The 15,614-nt window shown below is 45.1% G+C and overlaps 1 protein-coding gene across 1 annotated transcript; it reads left to right on the top strand.

Annotated features, from left to right (window-relative positions):
* The first annotated feature begins 2,578 nt into the window (after positions 1–2,578).
* On the top strand, positions 2,579–8,493 carry SERTAD4 (SERTA domain containing 4). The gene is made up of 4 exons (XM_032682279.1): positions 2,579–3,088; positions 3,403–3,577; positions 4,007–4,122; positions 7,028–8,493. Exons 2-4 carry the CDS (start codon positions 3,418–3,420, stop codon positions 7,781–7,783), a joined length of 1,032 nt encoding a protein of 343 aa, XP_032538170.1. The 5' UTR covers positions 2,579–3,088; positions 3,403–3,417; the 3' UTR covers positions 7,784–8,493.
* Positions 8,494–15,614: the final 7,121 nt, after the last annotated feature.

Here is a 15,614-nt window from a genome sequence, read left to right as displayed (position 1 = left end):
CCTGCAGCTTTATAGTCATGGGCATTTTATATTTAAGTTTGGGTTTTTAGAGACGTTCTGGAACTGTATAAAAAGCTCCTTTCTCTGACATCGGCATCAGGCTTGTTATAATGTGAATGGCATCATTACAGTTCTCTCATTAACATCATAATGGCTCTGGAGGAATAGGGAGTGAAAACCCCAGCAAATGGAGTAGTGGCAATGTATAGTAGTCTTACTGTGTGAAACTGAGTACAGAAAAAGTTTGGCATTTTAACCTTCAGGCTGCTGTAGATGCCCCGGGGTGTCCTCACACTACACACATTTGGCTGACAAAATGGAAAAATTGTGGTAGCCTAAGGATGGAGGGCTGGGTTCAATAAAAAAACTATGCCTGGCTTCCATGCCACTGAAGCCCACACAAGGCTCCCAAATGGATTTTTCAAAATTGAATCCAGCCCTAAGTGTCAACCTTTTGCTGCAATTTTGTATAGTAAATGTGTTGTATGCTCAAATGTACATCTTTCATCCTTTATTTCCAGAGGTGCTAATGGAAATGTAACAATATGTGTGCTGTTCTGCAAAATCTCATTGAAACCAACGGGATTTTGGATGAAATCCCTCCATTGCATAAGATAATGTAATATAAACGGGTTGGGCTTAAGGCTGGAGGACGATGAGATTTGGTTCTATTTCTGGCTCTGACACTGATTTGCTGTGTGACTTCTGGCAAGATACTCAGGAGTCGATTTTGCCATCCTTAGTGGGGAAAAACAGTAGGCTGGCTCTTCAGGAGCAGTGCCAGAGATCCCGTTTGTGGAGTTAGGTCTGGTAGTGCTTTCTCAGTAAACACCAGGTTACAGTTCTGCCATGTCCAACTTTACCTTCAAGGAGGCTGACTTCTCCCATGTGCTGAGTGCTTGTAGCTTCCTTCCCACTCATTTGCAGCAGCTGGAAATCAGTGCTTTTGAACATCGAAGGGGAACAAATAGCATGCCCAATCATGAGCCCTTTTAAAAGCCTGGTTCTCAGCTTCTGTGTGCTAAAGCAACCCCTCTGCTACAAAATGGGACCTATTTTTAGGTGGGACCTATTTACAGTGCCACCTGTAAAGCTTTGTAACACATGCTGAGACCTACAAGCTTGGTTTGGGGCTTTGGTTTTCTGGTGGGTGGTTGTTTTTTGGTTTTTTGTTGTGTTTTTGTTTTTGGGTTTTTTTTCTCCCAAGGAAGCTCTATAATTTATGCCTTGGTTTTATACAGTTTGGAAACATGGAGAATGTGCATGGACAGTAGCTGTTTATGGAAGTGAACTGGCTTGCCTCTATTCATTTTGCATGTTGTAAATAGCAGAAGCAGTTCATTTACTTTACTGGCTGTCCAGAGAACTCAGCTTTTCAAGATAAATTAGCAGCACTGTGCAGAAGGCATCCCAACGCTTCCTTCCTTCCTTCCTGCGTGTTGCTGCTTGAGCATAGCAAGACCTATTTGTGATGAAATATGGTAAGAAAAAGATGCACAGCTTAAATCTCTGATTCTCATTACCAAAAAAAAAAAATCCACAAAGAGATGCTGAATTCATTATGAGCAAAGAAACCCTGACTTTCCCGAAGCAGCAGCGAGTTTCTTCCAACCTTTATTCTCTCAGGACAAACACTGAGTGTTGACATCATGCCAATGTGAGAAGATTGATGTGTCCCTGTGAATGATTCCTCAGTGCAGATTAATGAGAAGAGTCCATTGGTGCTTTCTAATAATGGTGTAATCTTTTCAGACACAAAATATATGACTTTTTAGCTGCTTCTTGGACCAATTTTTGGCTCCGCTGTTAGGTCAGCAGACTGACCCACTTGTTTTGACCATTCCTTTCATGTACTGGTACTCAGCTGGTAACAAAAGGTGTGGGGAATAAATAATATATATTGTCTATTTGTGTCAGGGATAACTTCCAATGGGCCAGTCCAGTGGCTTGCCATTCTCTGTGTTGCTTCCTGGCAAAAAGCAAGATGGCATCTTAGAAAAAGCAAGATGGCATGAAGGGGCTACTGCAAGAAAGTGACTGAGGGCTACATGCAGTGCTTTAGCAGTAAATTGACTCTGAGGAAGGGTCAGTCCGATTGCAGTGAGGTCTGGTGACCTTTACTCAGGCAAACTCCTTGGGGACTCGGCTGACTGTCCCTTCGCCTCCCATTTTTGCCTCAGTGAGGAGGCAGAACAGACCCATGCACGCATGCATCCAAGACACAGACAGTGCATGCTGGAAGCCGTTTCTGAATAAAGTAGCAGTCTTTTGCATTCTTCCAGGATTTAAGAAAACAACTGGCAGATGTGAAGGATTTCTTTTTCCTCCCTCTTCTGCTGCAGTTTATTTTTTCCTCTTGTTCGAGAGCGCTCAGCTGCTAACACAAACAATTGCTGAAATTCCACCTGCCCACCTGCGGCCCCTCCTTCCCGCCGCCTGCTCGGGCCCTCGTCTTCCTCCGGGAGGGTTGCGCCGAGGAGAAACTACATCCCGCTTTCTTAGAGAGAGGAGGAGGAAGGGGAGGGAGGAGTCGGGCTGTGTCTGGGCGCATTGTTCCGCGCTCTTCTGCCAAGAAGTAGGTGACTATGATGAACTCATCCCTCGCCCCTCGCAGAAAGTTTGCCGCCTTCCCCCCCTTCTCCCCTCCCCTCCCGCCCGCTGGCGCGGCAGGAGGCAGCTCGCAGCCCGGAGCTGGCCCCGGAGTCCTCGCTCCTGCTTAATATTCCGCCCGCTCCGCCGATGTTGTGCTTGGCTCCGGTGGGACCGCAACTCACGGCGTGAAACCGGAGCCAATTTTCTGTCTTAGTCTCGCAGTGTTTTGACTGGAGGCAGATCCAGTTCAGTCCGATTGGGGCTAGTGGAAACAACTACCTAAGTCTCCGCTGTCTGTGTCGTTTGGGAGGGAAGAAAGAAGAAAGGAACGCGATCCCGGACTGCTGGGCGCGCTCTCTCTCTCACACACAGGCACACACACACGCACCGCACACACACGCACCCAGACAGGCAGACTCGCACCCCCTCCGGTGCCGAACGCGCCGTGCCAGCACCGCCGGGAGGAAATGGGAAGCCAGTGAGCGGATCCGTGCCGGTGTGTGAGCGCCGCCGGGGCCGGGGCCGGGGCGGCGGGGGCAGCGGGAGGGCGGCCAGGGGCGGCGCGGGGGAAGCGCGCACCAACTCCCGGTGCGGGGGACCCCGCGCCCTTTGTGACAGAGGGCTCCGCTCATTTTCCTGCCGCAAGAAGGGGGAAAAGAAAACGCGCGTCCATGTGATATCGGCATGCGTATGTTTTTAATATACGTGTGCGCAGAGGTCTGGCTGCCGGGGGGCGCGGGGGGCGGGACGCCGCGGGGCGGGGGGCAGGTGGCGGGGCGGCGGGCGGTCACCGCGCTGCTTCGCTTCCAGGTGCCGGCGCCCGCGATGACCCTGGTGCTGCCCATGCAGCGGCTGGGCCGCCCCATCGCCGCCGAGGGAGCCGCCGACCTCGCCGCCTACCGCGCCCTCTGGGAGCCGCCCTGCTGCGGCCGCCCCGGCCCCGCCGCCCCCCCGGCCCCGGCGGCCCCCGGGCCCCCAGCCGCAGGTAGGCACCGCTCCGCCGCGGGGGGAACGCGGCGGCCACCGGGGGCACGAAGGTCTGCCGGCGGAGGGAGGCGCGGCGGCGGCGGGCGGAGGGCGGGAGGTCTCCCGCGGGCGAGCGGGGCCGCAGGTGCGCGGGGGCTGCCGGGCACCGTCGCACCGGCATCCTCGGAGCGATGGAGGTGGAAAGTTCTCCGGCAGCCGAGCGCCCTGCGGCGGCCCCGGCTCCCCCCGCGCTGCCCGTCACATCGGTCCCCGGGCGGCTGGCGGGCGATGTGTTAGTTAGGCGAGGGTTTATTTCTGATCGCTGCGAATAGATGCGAAAATATGCGGCGGAGTTCTCCTGTAGCGCGAAGGGAAATGAAAAGTATTTTGTTTGGAGAACCTCCGGCAAACCGCATGTCATTTGTCATATCTGATTTATTACCCACAGGATCACATTACAGGGGAATTTCAAATCCTGTAACAACATCCAAGATCACATACTTTAAAAGGAAATATGTGGAAGAAGAGGATTTTCATCCACCACTCAGCAGCTGTACACATAAAGTATGTCTTCTAATAGTCATTATTTTTACTCCGAGTTTCAGATGCTTAGTAACACTCAATTGACCCATTTCCAGAATGCTGAAATACTCTGCTGAAATTAGGAGAATGATCCAGCTGCTTGCTCAGAAACAAATAGTTGCCACTTCTTCACATTTATTGTTGTATTGTCATCGAATTGCTTAAGAAGCAAAGGCGTTTCTTCGTTAATAACAACTGTAAATAGAAATGCTGGGAATAACTTTTTTTCAGACTATTTTGTTCTTAGCTAGTTTATGTCATGCTTTCAGTAACAGCTCTGTAACAGCATTTGAACAGCAGAAGGGAAGAACATAAGTAAAAGATTCCCCACTCATTCAAAACTTTTTTTCCAGGGGAGAAAATAGTAAGAGGTTCCATGTACCCCACATGGGTTACAGGTCCTCTAGAAAAGCAGAGTGACTTGAAAGCAAGTAGAAGTTCCTTCAGTGTTTAATCCTGTTTATTAGAAAACTAATAACTCAAAAAAAACAGATTAGTAGATGAAAGAATATTTTTTTAATGAAAGTTTTCAAGGGAGGGATTAGAACAAATGTTTCCCAGGCTAACAAATACACAAATTTAAATCTGACTTTTTTGTGAGAGATTTTATGCTCCTCTTCATTAAGGACTCAGTTCTGCTTGGAACTGAAGACCTGGGGTGAAGTGCTTGGGGATAGTTCGTGCCTTGAGACACCACCTTGACTTTGTTGGATTGTACCTGGCCCATGGCGGACCACTGCTACCCATGTTCTATTGGTGATAGAGGAGGGATTTCTGCGGAGCAGAAGTGCTGAGTAGTGCTGAGTTCAGTTTCCAAGGACCTTAGAGTACCTCAAGGCTACAAGTAGGAGTTGTCTGCAAGTGGTACCTGGACTGGGAAAGTGAAAAACTACCCCACTGTTAATTTCAGAAGGTATCCATTCTGCTGCCAGAGCACTGAATAAACAGCACCAAGGGTGTTGAAAAATGTGCTCTGGTTAGTGAGCATGTTTTACATGTCTCATCATTCTCCAATTTCAGACAGTTTTGTTCTTTTTTACTAGGTTGTTGGATTTTTGTTTCGATGATTAATTTCCTTGCAAAGAGGAGGAGGAATAGTTTCTTAGCCCTTTCGAACAGCAATAAAAACAATTGTAGGGGTACTGGTAAACTAGGTCCAACCACGGTTTTGTGCTGTTATAGAGGTGTATCACCTCGGAAACTCTGTGTCACCAATTTCTTCTGTTTGGCCCAAATACATTTTTTGCTTTCCAGCACTAAGCTCTGGCAGAGGGAGGATGCCCACCAGGTTTCCTTGAATTTCTTACGCGCTCATACCTTCGCTGCCCAGTAAAGAGTTACATGCTGAGATTACTTGTCCCATAGAGGTTATAATGGTAGGGCCCAGAATCACTTTCCAGAGGGCTGCTGGCAAATGTGTAGTAGAAAACCTTTGACAACTTGTAGCTACTGGTGTCCCTCCAAGATGTATCTCCAGGAGAATCTCAGTTCAGGGCTTACTGGTTTGCTCCAGGCTTTTATGGCTTCACAGACTGTTGCTGCAGCAGGTATAAAGGACCCAAATTAACCTATAGGCTTAATATACTTTAAAATGAGTCATTTATTATAGAAAATTACTCTCTCTAGCAAAGAGCTTCAGCTGTGAACTTGCAAGAAATTATGGCCAATTTTTGTTTTTGTGAGGCACTGTGCTGCTTCTAAGCCTCGCAGAATGACCAGGCTGTGGAAAGAGCTAGAGGGCTGAGGAGAGCTGAATGGATGTGAAAAGCAGCTGTGCTTTAAGCTCTTTTAGTCCTCATAGCTACGACTTCCACTCTGCAAAAATGCTGTAACCATGTGGGAAAGGGAAGAATGATCAAGCCACAGATGGGGGGGATTTAGAGCAGTCTCTCTTTGTGCTATGCTGCTCTCCTCCTACGCAAACCAAATTCTTACTAAAAATGAAAATTAGTTAATACTGCTTACAGTAGCATGCGTTGCCCCCTCTCTTATTTTGATTCCCAGGGTAGTGATTACAATGCAGAATCCGGGGCCTCCTGGGGGCAGTAACCTGCTTATGCTGCCAGTGCTGAGAAAGGGAGTCCTGGAAGGACCATGGAAGGGAGAACAAATCTGTGGGCGTCAAGCCAGGATTTCTGCAAATTCCTATCCTCTCTTCGTTTCCTGACCTTGTCCCTGCCTATCTGTGTTCCCACTGGTCCCATAGAGTGCAGGGTGTAGTACACAGGCCAACAGCTGCTCTCCAGATGCTGTGATGCTTTGAGATGGGTTTCTCCCTGCCTCCCTCCCTGCATGCACTTTTGTACACAAGAGCAGTGTAAGAGAGCCTGGCGAATGGAGACCTCCTCGCTGGAGGGCCTCTTCCACTGGCAGCGGATGAAATGCTCCAACACTTGCTGCATGAGGCGATGGCTGCTGGCTGTGTCTTGCAAACCTTGATGCTGCAGGAGGGACCCTCACTTGGCTTCAAAACTGTGTAGAAGCCCCACAGGGGATGATGGAATTGGGTCCATTTGCAGCAAAAGTCCCCCAGCCGTTACTGGAGCGAAACTGCACAACAATTTTATGTTCTAACCCCAAATGTAATTGAAGAACCAAATGTGTGCATCTGGATTTCACTTTCCCACCCTGGATTCATGCCCTGCAATTGCCTTTGTGGTGTAACACTCAGCTACTTACCTCCTAAGCCTGGGTGAATGCTGTGGCCAAGAAAAAGCAGGTTCCCAGGCACATGGGTGTGCAAAATGAAAAGCCAGCCCTAGGTGCCTCAGAAAGAGAATAGTAAAGTAGGGACACAGAGGGAATACTTTGCTTCATTGTCTTTCTCCTTGCCTGGAACAAAACCAGTTGCCTTCAGTTCTATATCTTGTATCTTTTGCATTTTCAGACAATCTCCGTCTTTGAGGAGCGGGCCCATATTCTTTACATGTCTTTGGAAAAGCTGAAATTCATTGACGATCCTGAAGTCTACCTGCGGAGATCCGTCCTCATCAACAATCTAATGAAGAGAATTCATGGAGAGATCATCATGCAGAACAATTGGTGCTTCTCCGCCTGCTCCTTCAGTGGCACCTCACCACAAGAGTGGTTTGTGCCTCAGGACTGTCCATACAGAAAACGCCTTCGGATGGCAAAGGAGGAGTATGAGAAGCTCCACATGTGCTGCTTCTATCAAGAATGTGGCAGTCACTATTTAAATCTACCCTACTCTGTTAATGCTGGTACAGAAAATACTTCCTCCTCTTCCTCCTCCTCCTCTTCCTCCTCTTCCCCCCCCATTTCTTTGCCAAGTTGTTCCCAGCAGGTGGATTATGACGTTGGCAGTGCACCTTCTTACAGAAGTGATGACGAGATACCTGCTAATGAAATATTCATCACTAATGGCAGGTCTCACAGTAATCAGGAAAAAGCAAAATTTAATGATGAGAAAGGAGGTAATGAACCTGAGCAAGGGAGCGTTGCTCTAAACTGTGAACCTGTAAGAGGCACCCATGCTGTCGAATGTAGAGGCAAATTTTATGACTATTTTGAGACTGGATGTAATGACAAGAGCAACGTAAGTGAATCTTGGAAAAAATCCTTAAGGAAAAAGGAATCTTTACCAAGTAATAAAATGTGCTGCAACAAAGGAAGTAAAATATGAGGCATCTTTCTTGCTCTGTTGAAGCATGCACGGCACGTTCTTTCTCTATCAAATTTTTATTTTGAATGGATTTTTTATAGTTTTCTACAAATGGTACAATCATGCCACAAACATGGCATGTAGTTCTAAATGACTGGAGAGCAGATTGCATAAAGATACTCTGATCTGCATCAGCGGGCTATTTATAAATATGGTGACTTCATAAAGGACGCAGTTGCGTTACTGCTGAGACTGGTGTAGCTATGGTGTAGCTTTCATTACTGAAAATGCCAATCAGCCAGATGGGGAAAACATATCGTTTTATGTATCCCCGCCCCCAAGAAGTCTGCCATTAATTAAGAAGAACCTCCATTATGTTTACCAAGGAATTAGAAGTCTGGTAAACAAATTGATGCTACCAGCAAGGATGATGTGCTCCTTGTAACTCGGTGTTCCTTCTGACAAAGGACCGTCTTCATGGACTAGGAATAAACCATCCTTATGTTTTGTACTGATACTCTTGAATTCCTGGATTCAGCGTCTTGTTCAACTGACAAAATAGGACATAGCATAAAGAAATAACCTGTTTATGGAATCTTAATAAGAATGAGACATGCAGCTCAAGTACTTGCGTGTTTTCACCTCGGCTGTAATAACTAATGAGGCTTGTTATACAGGGCAGATTTTTTTTGGTGCCTTACGTTTTGTCTTAATTTTTGCCAGCGTGAAAATTAAGTATGAATCAGTGATACAGCAGGGATTTAACCTAAACAGAGATTAAAAAAAAAAACCCACAGGGTGGATCAATATTATTAGAAACCTTTAACCTTTGAAGTACTGAGTTCAACTTCCTATTCAAACATCTCTGTTCTTCCTTTTTGATGCTCAATTGCTTTTTGATTTGCTATCCTTAGGAAGGGATTTAAGAAACAATAGAGAGATGTCTCTTGTAAACAAGCATTCGATGCTTGAGTGTTTCTATGGCAACTGTCTGTTGCTGGGCTCTTTTTTTTTTCCTTCTTCGTATAATGAAGTTCATGAACCAGTGGCATGTTTTATACTTTATTCTGTTTTGCATAATTTCTCTCTTTTAGATTGCAAAAGCATGCGGGAGTTTTCTATGACTTTTGCTGTTGATTTAAAAAAAGACAAGAAAAGAAGGCAAGAAGCACAATGTTAATTAATAATGTGACGTTAAACACGGTTTTATCTGAATGAATGTAAGGGGTTTAATTTTAAAAAAGAAAATTTTGGAGAAATGAGCTGAGATTTCAGTGGCTGAGTACAACATTTATTCATCCCTAGGTAGATGGTTTGCAAAAGTGTGCTGTTTAAAATGCCCAGAAGACATTATTTGGGGTTGGACTGAGAGTGAGTCTTAGATCCACCAAATTAATTAGTTCCCACAATCCCTATAACAACTGGCAGGATGCACTCAGCAAAATAGCCACATCCAAGCCACAGCTGACTCATAAATAGCTGGCTGTTCCCATAGCATCATGCACTGAAGCAACATGCTCTCTTGCTTCTTGTCCAAAGGGTGGAAACCACCTCTGTGCTGGAGGAACAGCCAGCTCAGCACAGGGCATGAGGATCGCTGGGGGGACACTGCCCCGAACTCCCCCAGGCTTGGCACTGGAGTCAGCCAGGTCTCTGTTTCTGAGACCACCTGTTCTGGGTTTCATTGGTTCAGCCTGAATCCTCTGGGGCCATGGTTATTTTGGGTAGCATGTGCACCCCACAGCCACATTTGCAAACTGAATGGTCTGTTGTCAGAAGGACCAGTGGTCACTGGAAAAAAGCCTCCCCTTCCACAGCTAAAGTGACCACAAAAGAGAGCAGGATGTCAATCAGTGATAACCTTTATGAAATCAGGTGAGTTTAAACTGATAAGTTTGTAAGGGTTATCATTGTGAAGAGTGACAAATAAAGGAAGTAAGTCCCACCTGATTTCTCCAAGACAGAAGCTTTTTTTATTAATAATAATAATATTAAATATAGATCTCATTCATACAGTGTATGAGTAGGATCATAATTTAGACATTTGTCCACAAGGACCAATTTTTTAAAAAAACCTGATTTTTCTTGTGTTATACCCAGATAGTTTAGTAATGTCTGCTCTTTTCCAATATTTGATAAACGCTTGATGTTTTAAGCTTAAATATTAGATGCTTGTACACTAATGTGTTGTTGTAGTAAAGTGAAATTTCCTTGATATATATTTATTAAAATGACCAAAATTCATTTTAATTTTACATGTCCAAGGGCTACTGGGTCCTTTCCCCCATGTTCCCCTCCCTCACTGAAGAAAATGCCATTTAATCAAACTGCTCACTGCTGAAGAGGTTACGTGGCAGTTGACTGTGCCCCTCAAGCTGGGTCCATGAGGGAGCTCAGCCTTCTCGGGGTTTTAGGAGCCTTTAGGACAGTCTGAAGGTGCACTGAGAAGCAACAGATTCTCTGCAGACTTGCACATTCAGCCAAGGAAAACACCTGGCCAAATGCTGCCCAAACCACAAATCACCTAACACTTTTGGGGGGGCTGAAAGCTTTCTGACCCTAAGGGGCTCCTTGGTCTTCAAGAACAAGCCTGCACACATAACCTGTCGCAGAGGCTTCTCAGTTGAATTTGCACAAGCTACAGTGATGGATCAGCAGAACTCTGTCTACTCTGGCCTCTCGGCTTCTTTAGTTTCAGGGACATGTAGAAATTAACCTGTTACAGCTCTGGACAATCTTATTGTCATAAGGGTCTGTAAGGGATGAAATGACATCTAATGAAGGTTGGCCTGTGGATAACTGGTCTTTGTCTGGACCCTACCTCACAAAATAATAGCAAATACTGAAGGTATATGTATTGGACGCAGGAGTCCAGTGAGTTACCTTGTTTGCCTCAGAAGAGACATAGGTATTTCATGTTAGAAAAGGGAGTTGGGAAGACCCTTGTCCAATTGCCAGAAATGCAATGGACCTTGATAGGATTTCCAGCCTGGGCTAGGCTGAATGGATTTCCTGGTTTAAATTTGGGTTGATTTATGACATGTGAAGACTGTAAACCTGATAGGCCTTTTCCCCACTGCACACTCCAGTACTAAGGACATTTTGCTAGTATCACAGATTTTCAAGAAATAGGTCTTTTACAAGATTATACTAGTGTCTTTCATCTGAATGTCCCACACATAGCTGCTAAATGAATGTTCCTGAACTTGATCCTGGCCTACCTGCCAGGAAGAACTGGACAGAAAGCTTCTTTTTAGGGAGATTGCTTTACTCTCTATCATGACACTCTGATTCTAGAGTGTAAGACTATAAAGTGTTTGCCTTTCAGCACATGGCAAACAGCAACAGAAAAAGATGTTTCTGTTGTCACATCTATTTTACTGTCGCTAGGAACAGAAGTGTCATCTTCAGAATCCAGGTAATACATTTCTCTTGAAAACGCACAGTTCATTTGAGTTGAAAAAATTGTGTTCCTTTTTCAAATCACATGGCATAATATCATTGTGCTTCATACATACTCACTGTTTTTGGTAAAATTTTACTATTTTTACTGTATTAGCTAATCTGTTGAAACAGCTTAACATGGTTACTTAAGCATCCCCAGCACTCAGACAGCCTCAGCTGGCACCGATGTGCAGTGCCAGCATAGCAGCTGGTTCCAGAGAGAAAACAGACACAGACTGAGCCGCAGAAATGAAGTGCTTCTTTCAGTCCTGAAGGTGTTACACCCCAAAGCAAAATTGTGGTAGAGACTTTTTTCGCATTTCATCTTTCTGTGCACTCTCCATCCTCCTTTTGCATCCCTCATCTACCATCTGTCCTTTCACTGATGACCGTGACACACTGCCAGGGTGGTTTGGTGGATGTCACCTCCCTTTGGGTTTGCGCAGGAGAAGCAGGGAGTTGGTTCAGAGCCACTGCATGAGCTAAAATTTAAACAAACTAACCAGAGTGCAGTGTATCTCAGCTGCTTCGTGGCCCCTCTGGAGGCTCATGCCAGTTGTGACACCACCCCCACCCCCAAATGGCTTTTCCAGGTGCTGTGGTAGTGATCTGGTGATTAGAGGGCTATGGCCAAAGTAGAGATGTGAAGGTGATTTCTAGCCTGGATTTGACTTGTGTCCTTTCATTGCCTTCTTGAGCTAAAGGTGTAGTAAGAAGTATAGCAAATGCAATTGCTGCTTACTCATGCCAGGAACCTTGATAAAAGAAGTTTCTTGAGTTTTATCATGAAAAAAAAAGCCAGTCAGTCACATCAGAGAAAGGTTTAAACTGCTGTGAGGTATAGGATTTCATCTGGTGTTTTATTCAGTGAATATAACCCTGGTGCAGAAGCCTCCCAGAGGGACCTGACCTTTTCATTGTCCAACCCTTGCTTTGTAACCTCGAAGAAAGGGGCTGCCCTTGCTTTCTGGAGGTCACCATTTGGGCTTCTCAGTACTGGTATGAGTTTTTCCACAGCTGCACAAAGCACCCCAGAGGCTTTTCCTGGCAGGATGTGCAGAGCCTGCTAAACGATCGTAGCCAGGAAAGCGTTGCAAAGGATCCTGCTGGAAATGTTAGGAGATGTGAATCTTCCACAAGGCATCCCATGTAACAGCCAAGCCGCTCAGTCATGACTACTTGGAATACACAGTAATTTCCTGTGTTTTTTCAATCTCACTTAAACTTCTCTGACAGATGGGGAAAGATGACTAAACCAAGGGAGTTTACAAAAGTTAGTCTTGTGGTGTTTGCAAACTGTCTCTGTGAGGTCCATTTTCTCTAATGTAAACACAGCCGTGGCCGGGTGCCGAGTGCCTTCCCAGCAGTTAATCCTGCTCAGTTTAAGGCTGCTAATACAAGGTGTGCCCGGCCAGCCAGGTCCACACTGAGGGGCTGAATATGAACCAACCCAGGGCTGAGGAGTGTTAGGGTGAGACCTTCACTCTCTAGGCTCTACAGAGAGCATAAAGCGAAGATCAAATTTACTATTACGGGTCAGAGGCTTTCCAAGAGGTCTTGGGTCAGGTGTAGAAGGTTAGATTAAACTCCAGGGGAGTAATCATGTGAAAGCTGTTGCCTTTGGGGCTGTCGTTGGCTTGCTGTTGCTCTCCCTAGTCTTTAAGTAAGAGCAAGGAAGAGAGTGCACCTTGGGGAAAGTGAGGTTTTGGTTTCTTGGCTTTGCAGAAGTGGTGCAGACTGCAAGGTATGCAAAGTTTTTTCACCAGATCCAGGTATGTTAACTTCTTTTAATCTCTGTGCTCCAGTTACCCCTTTGAGGAATGCAAGAAGTGTGAGGAGAAGCCATAAAGGGTAGTCAGTGTACACTCAGAAGTATGCGAGATGAGCAGAAAAACCCAAACAAGTAGTATGCGAGAAGTATGCAAGATGAGCAGAAAACCCCAAAGCAGGGATGTACTGAATTTGAAAAGTAACTTAGCTTCCATGGCTATTAATTCTTGATTAATACAGCATCATTCTCCAATTTACATACTGGAATTGCAGAAAGGAGACAAATGGTCTGTCTGCTCAAGGTCAGTCAGTTTACTGCTACCTCTTGTAGTGGTACTTCCCCTGTGGAATACCCTACCAGACACATCTTTCTTTATGGTGGTCTGTGTCTGCTCCTGAAACAACTAAAGGCTCTGGCCATTGCAGAGGAGGAGGATGGAGTAGCAACAGTTGGTTGTTGTGTTTCCTCCATGAGATACTGGTGTGTAGCCGTCACAGCTGCAAGTCTCCAGCAAGCTCAGAGGGACCCTGCAACATCCCTTATATTCCTAATACAGCATTTTCACTTGTGAACTGTGACTGGGGTCAGTGCTCTCTAGCAGTTTTCTGGCTACTATTTCAGAGAATTTTTGCAGCTGAGTGATGGGCAATGGGACCCTTGGCTGGCATGAGATAATGTCGTGCCACTGATTTTTGGAGAAGTTAGGCCTGGTCCTATAAGCCAACCACCTACACCTTTGGTTATTGTTGGTTTAGTCTTTTTCCCTTGCTTCATTCTCTCAATCAGAACAAGTTTCAAATGACAGTTCCTCTCTTCCACCCCATACTGTGTGGGACTGGCTGTTCTGTATTTAACCCTTTAGTTAGGAAAAACCTCTGAGAGTGGGAGTTCAAGTTGAGAAGCAGGTTGTTTTCAATCCAGTTTTATTCTCTAATTCCAAAATAGTTTGTGTCTCTTGGTGTATGCGTAAAATCTGTGCTCTATTCCTTCATCAACCCAAAAAACCCATGTAATTTTTTTTTCCCGTCCATCCATTGCTCTTTCAGGGTGAAATCCTCTGTACTTTGGTCTATGAGTAGGCCCCATGAACCAGCCATATGACTGCCATGGGGCCATTTATTCCTTTGAATAAAGTAGTGTGGTTTTGGCTCGAAATGCAGTTCTTCTTTGTCTTACAGACCATCAGACAGTGCACATAAATCTAGGGGTTGCTATCCTTTAAGTTTAATGTAACCCTCTAACTTTCAATGTTGTTTTCCTCAAACTTATCTTCTGTGAGTCTCAACAATTATGGCCAAAGCTACCTGCATTTTCCCCAATTCTTTTAATATTGTAATTATTATTGTCTTAAAAATAAAGTTTGACTAATGTTTAAACCTTGAGCAGCCTATATTTTACCTGTGTAGATTGGATACGTATATTTCTTTCTTTGATCTCTTCCTCTGTATAGCAGATTGTTTTCTCATTTATCAGCAGACTAACTAGCATAATGACAAATCTCATTTTGTGTTTGCAGTTCGCACTGCAAAGTAAGGTGCATAGTGTTAATGCAATCCTTCACTGAAGAATTGTTCCAACTTCAAAATAACCTGTATAGTCATCACAGTTATGAAGAAAATCTTAAAATATGAGTAGGGCATAAGCTACTGTCAGATCACTTTCCATATTCTGCATGCAGGCTGAGACAAGGACTTTCATTGTATCAATTTATTACCCATTGAAAGTGCCCATTTGCTAATTCTGAGACTTAAAGATGACAGTGTAATGTCAGCTTTTGAGGTATTTCACTGGTGACCATTATAAATAAGGCATTCAGCTAATGAGTTGGTCCTCATTCTCAGTGGTCTTCTGAGCCTCAGGCAGCTGGTGGCCCCTAGTAGTACCTTTCCAGCTGCCAAATATCCTTTTTCCCCTTTGAATATTTCCATGTGCTATCGATATTTCTAGGCTCTAGAAACACAGGGACAAGAGAAATTGTCTTTTAACTGAATATCAACATAAATAATGGAAAGGCAAGCAGGCTGATAATTTTATTCTTTTAATTGTGAATATAGGAAACTTTTTTTCAAATTATTATAATTTGGGAACTTAATTTTCATTTAAATAATGCAACCCCAGCATTTTTGGTTGTCATGAATCTGACACCTATTTACTAAAAATCCTTCGTGATCACACAGCACTACCCTGGTGGATGCCAAAATCAGAACCTCGGTGGATCCTCTGAGGTTTATCTGGATGTTTTCCCACACTGCCTCATTTTTCCCTTTTGCTCGGAAGTGCTGAGAAGATGCATGTGGAGGGGGAGGATACCCAAGAGAAAAATGTAAATCATGGCAACCTGGCTGTCAAGAGGGTATCACTTTTTAATTCCTAGCTCATGTTCCCAGCAACAGTGGAGCTGCAATATTAAATTGTTTTATTTTACCTCTCGGCCTGGTTTTAGGTAGCAGAAGAGTCACAGCCCTGGCCCCTTGAGCACAAAGGTAAGGGACCTTGCAACAGAAAGCCTGCCTGGAGGTTTTGTTCCCCTTTGATAGGTTGGGCTGGCTTTCATTGCAGGAGCAGCTGGAAAGAAATAATTAGCATAACAAAGAGCTATATTATAGTACTGCATTGTGCATGTGGAGCCTTCAGATA

Source organism: Chiroxiphia lanceolata, chromosome 3, assembly GCF_009829145.1.
Source record: "Chiroxiphia lanceolata isolate bChiLan1 chromosome 3, bChiLan1.pri, whole genome shotgun sequence".
NCBI classification, from domain to species: domain Eukaryota; kingdom Metazoa; phylum Chordata; class Aves; order Passeriformes; family Pipridae; genus Chiroxiphia; species Chiroxiphia lanceolata.
Note: the sequence above shows the minus strand (reverse complement) of the source record. Positions and strands in the feature narration are given on the sequence as shown.

Coding starts and splice junctions, on each gene's coding strand:
- SERTAD4 (XM_032682279.1), top strand. CDS start 3,418: ATGACCCTGGTGCTGCCCATGCAGCGGCTGGGCCGCCCCATCGCCGCC. Junction 3,578..4,006: donor CCCCGGGCCCCCAGCCGCAG/GTAGGCACCGCT, acceptor TATTACCCACAG/GATCACATTACAGGGGAATT. Junction 4,123..7,027: donor TCAGCAGCTGTACACATAAA/GTATGTCTTCTA, acceptor TTGCATTTTCAG/ACAATCTCCGTCTTTGAGGA.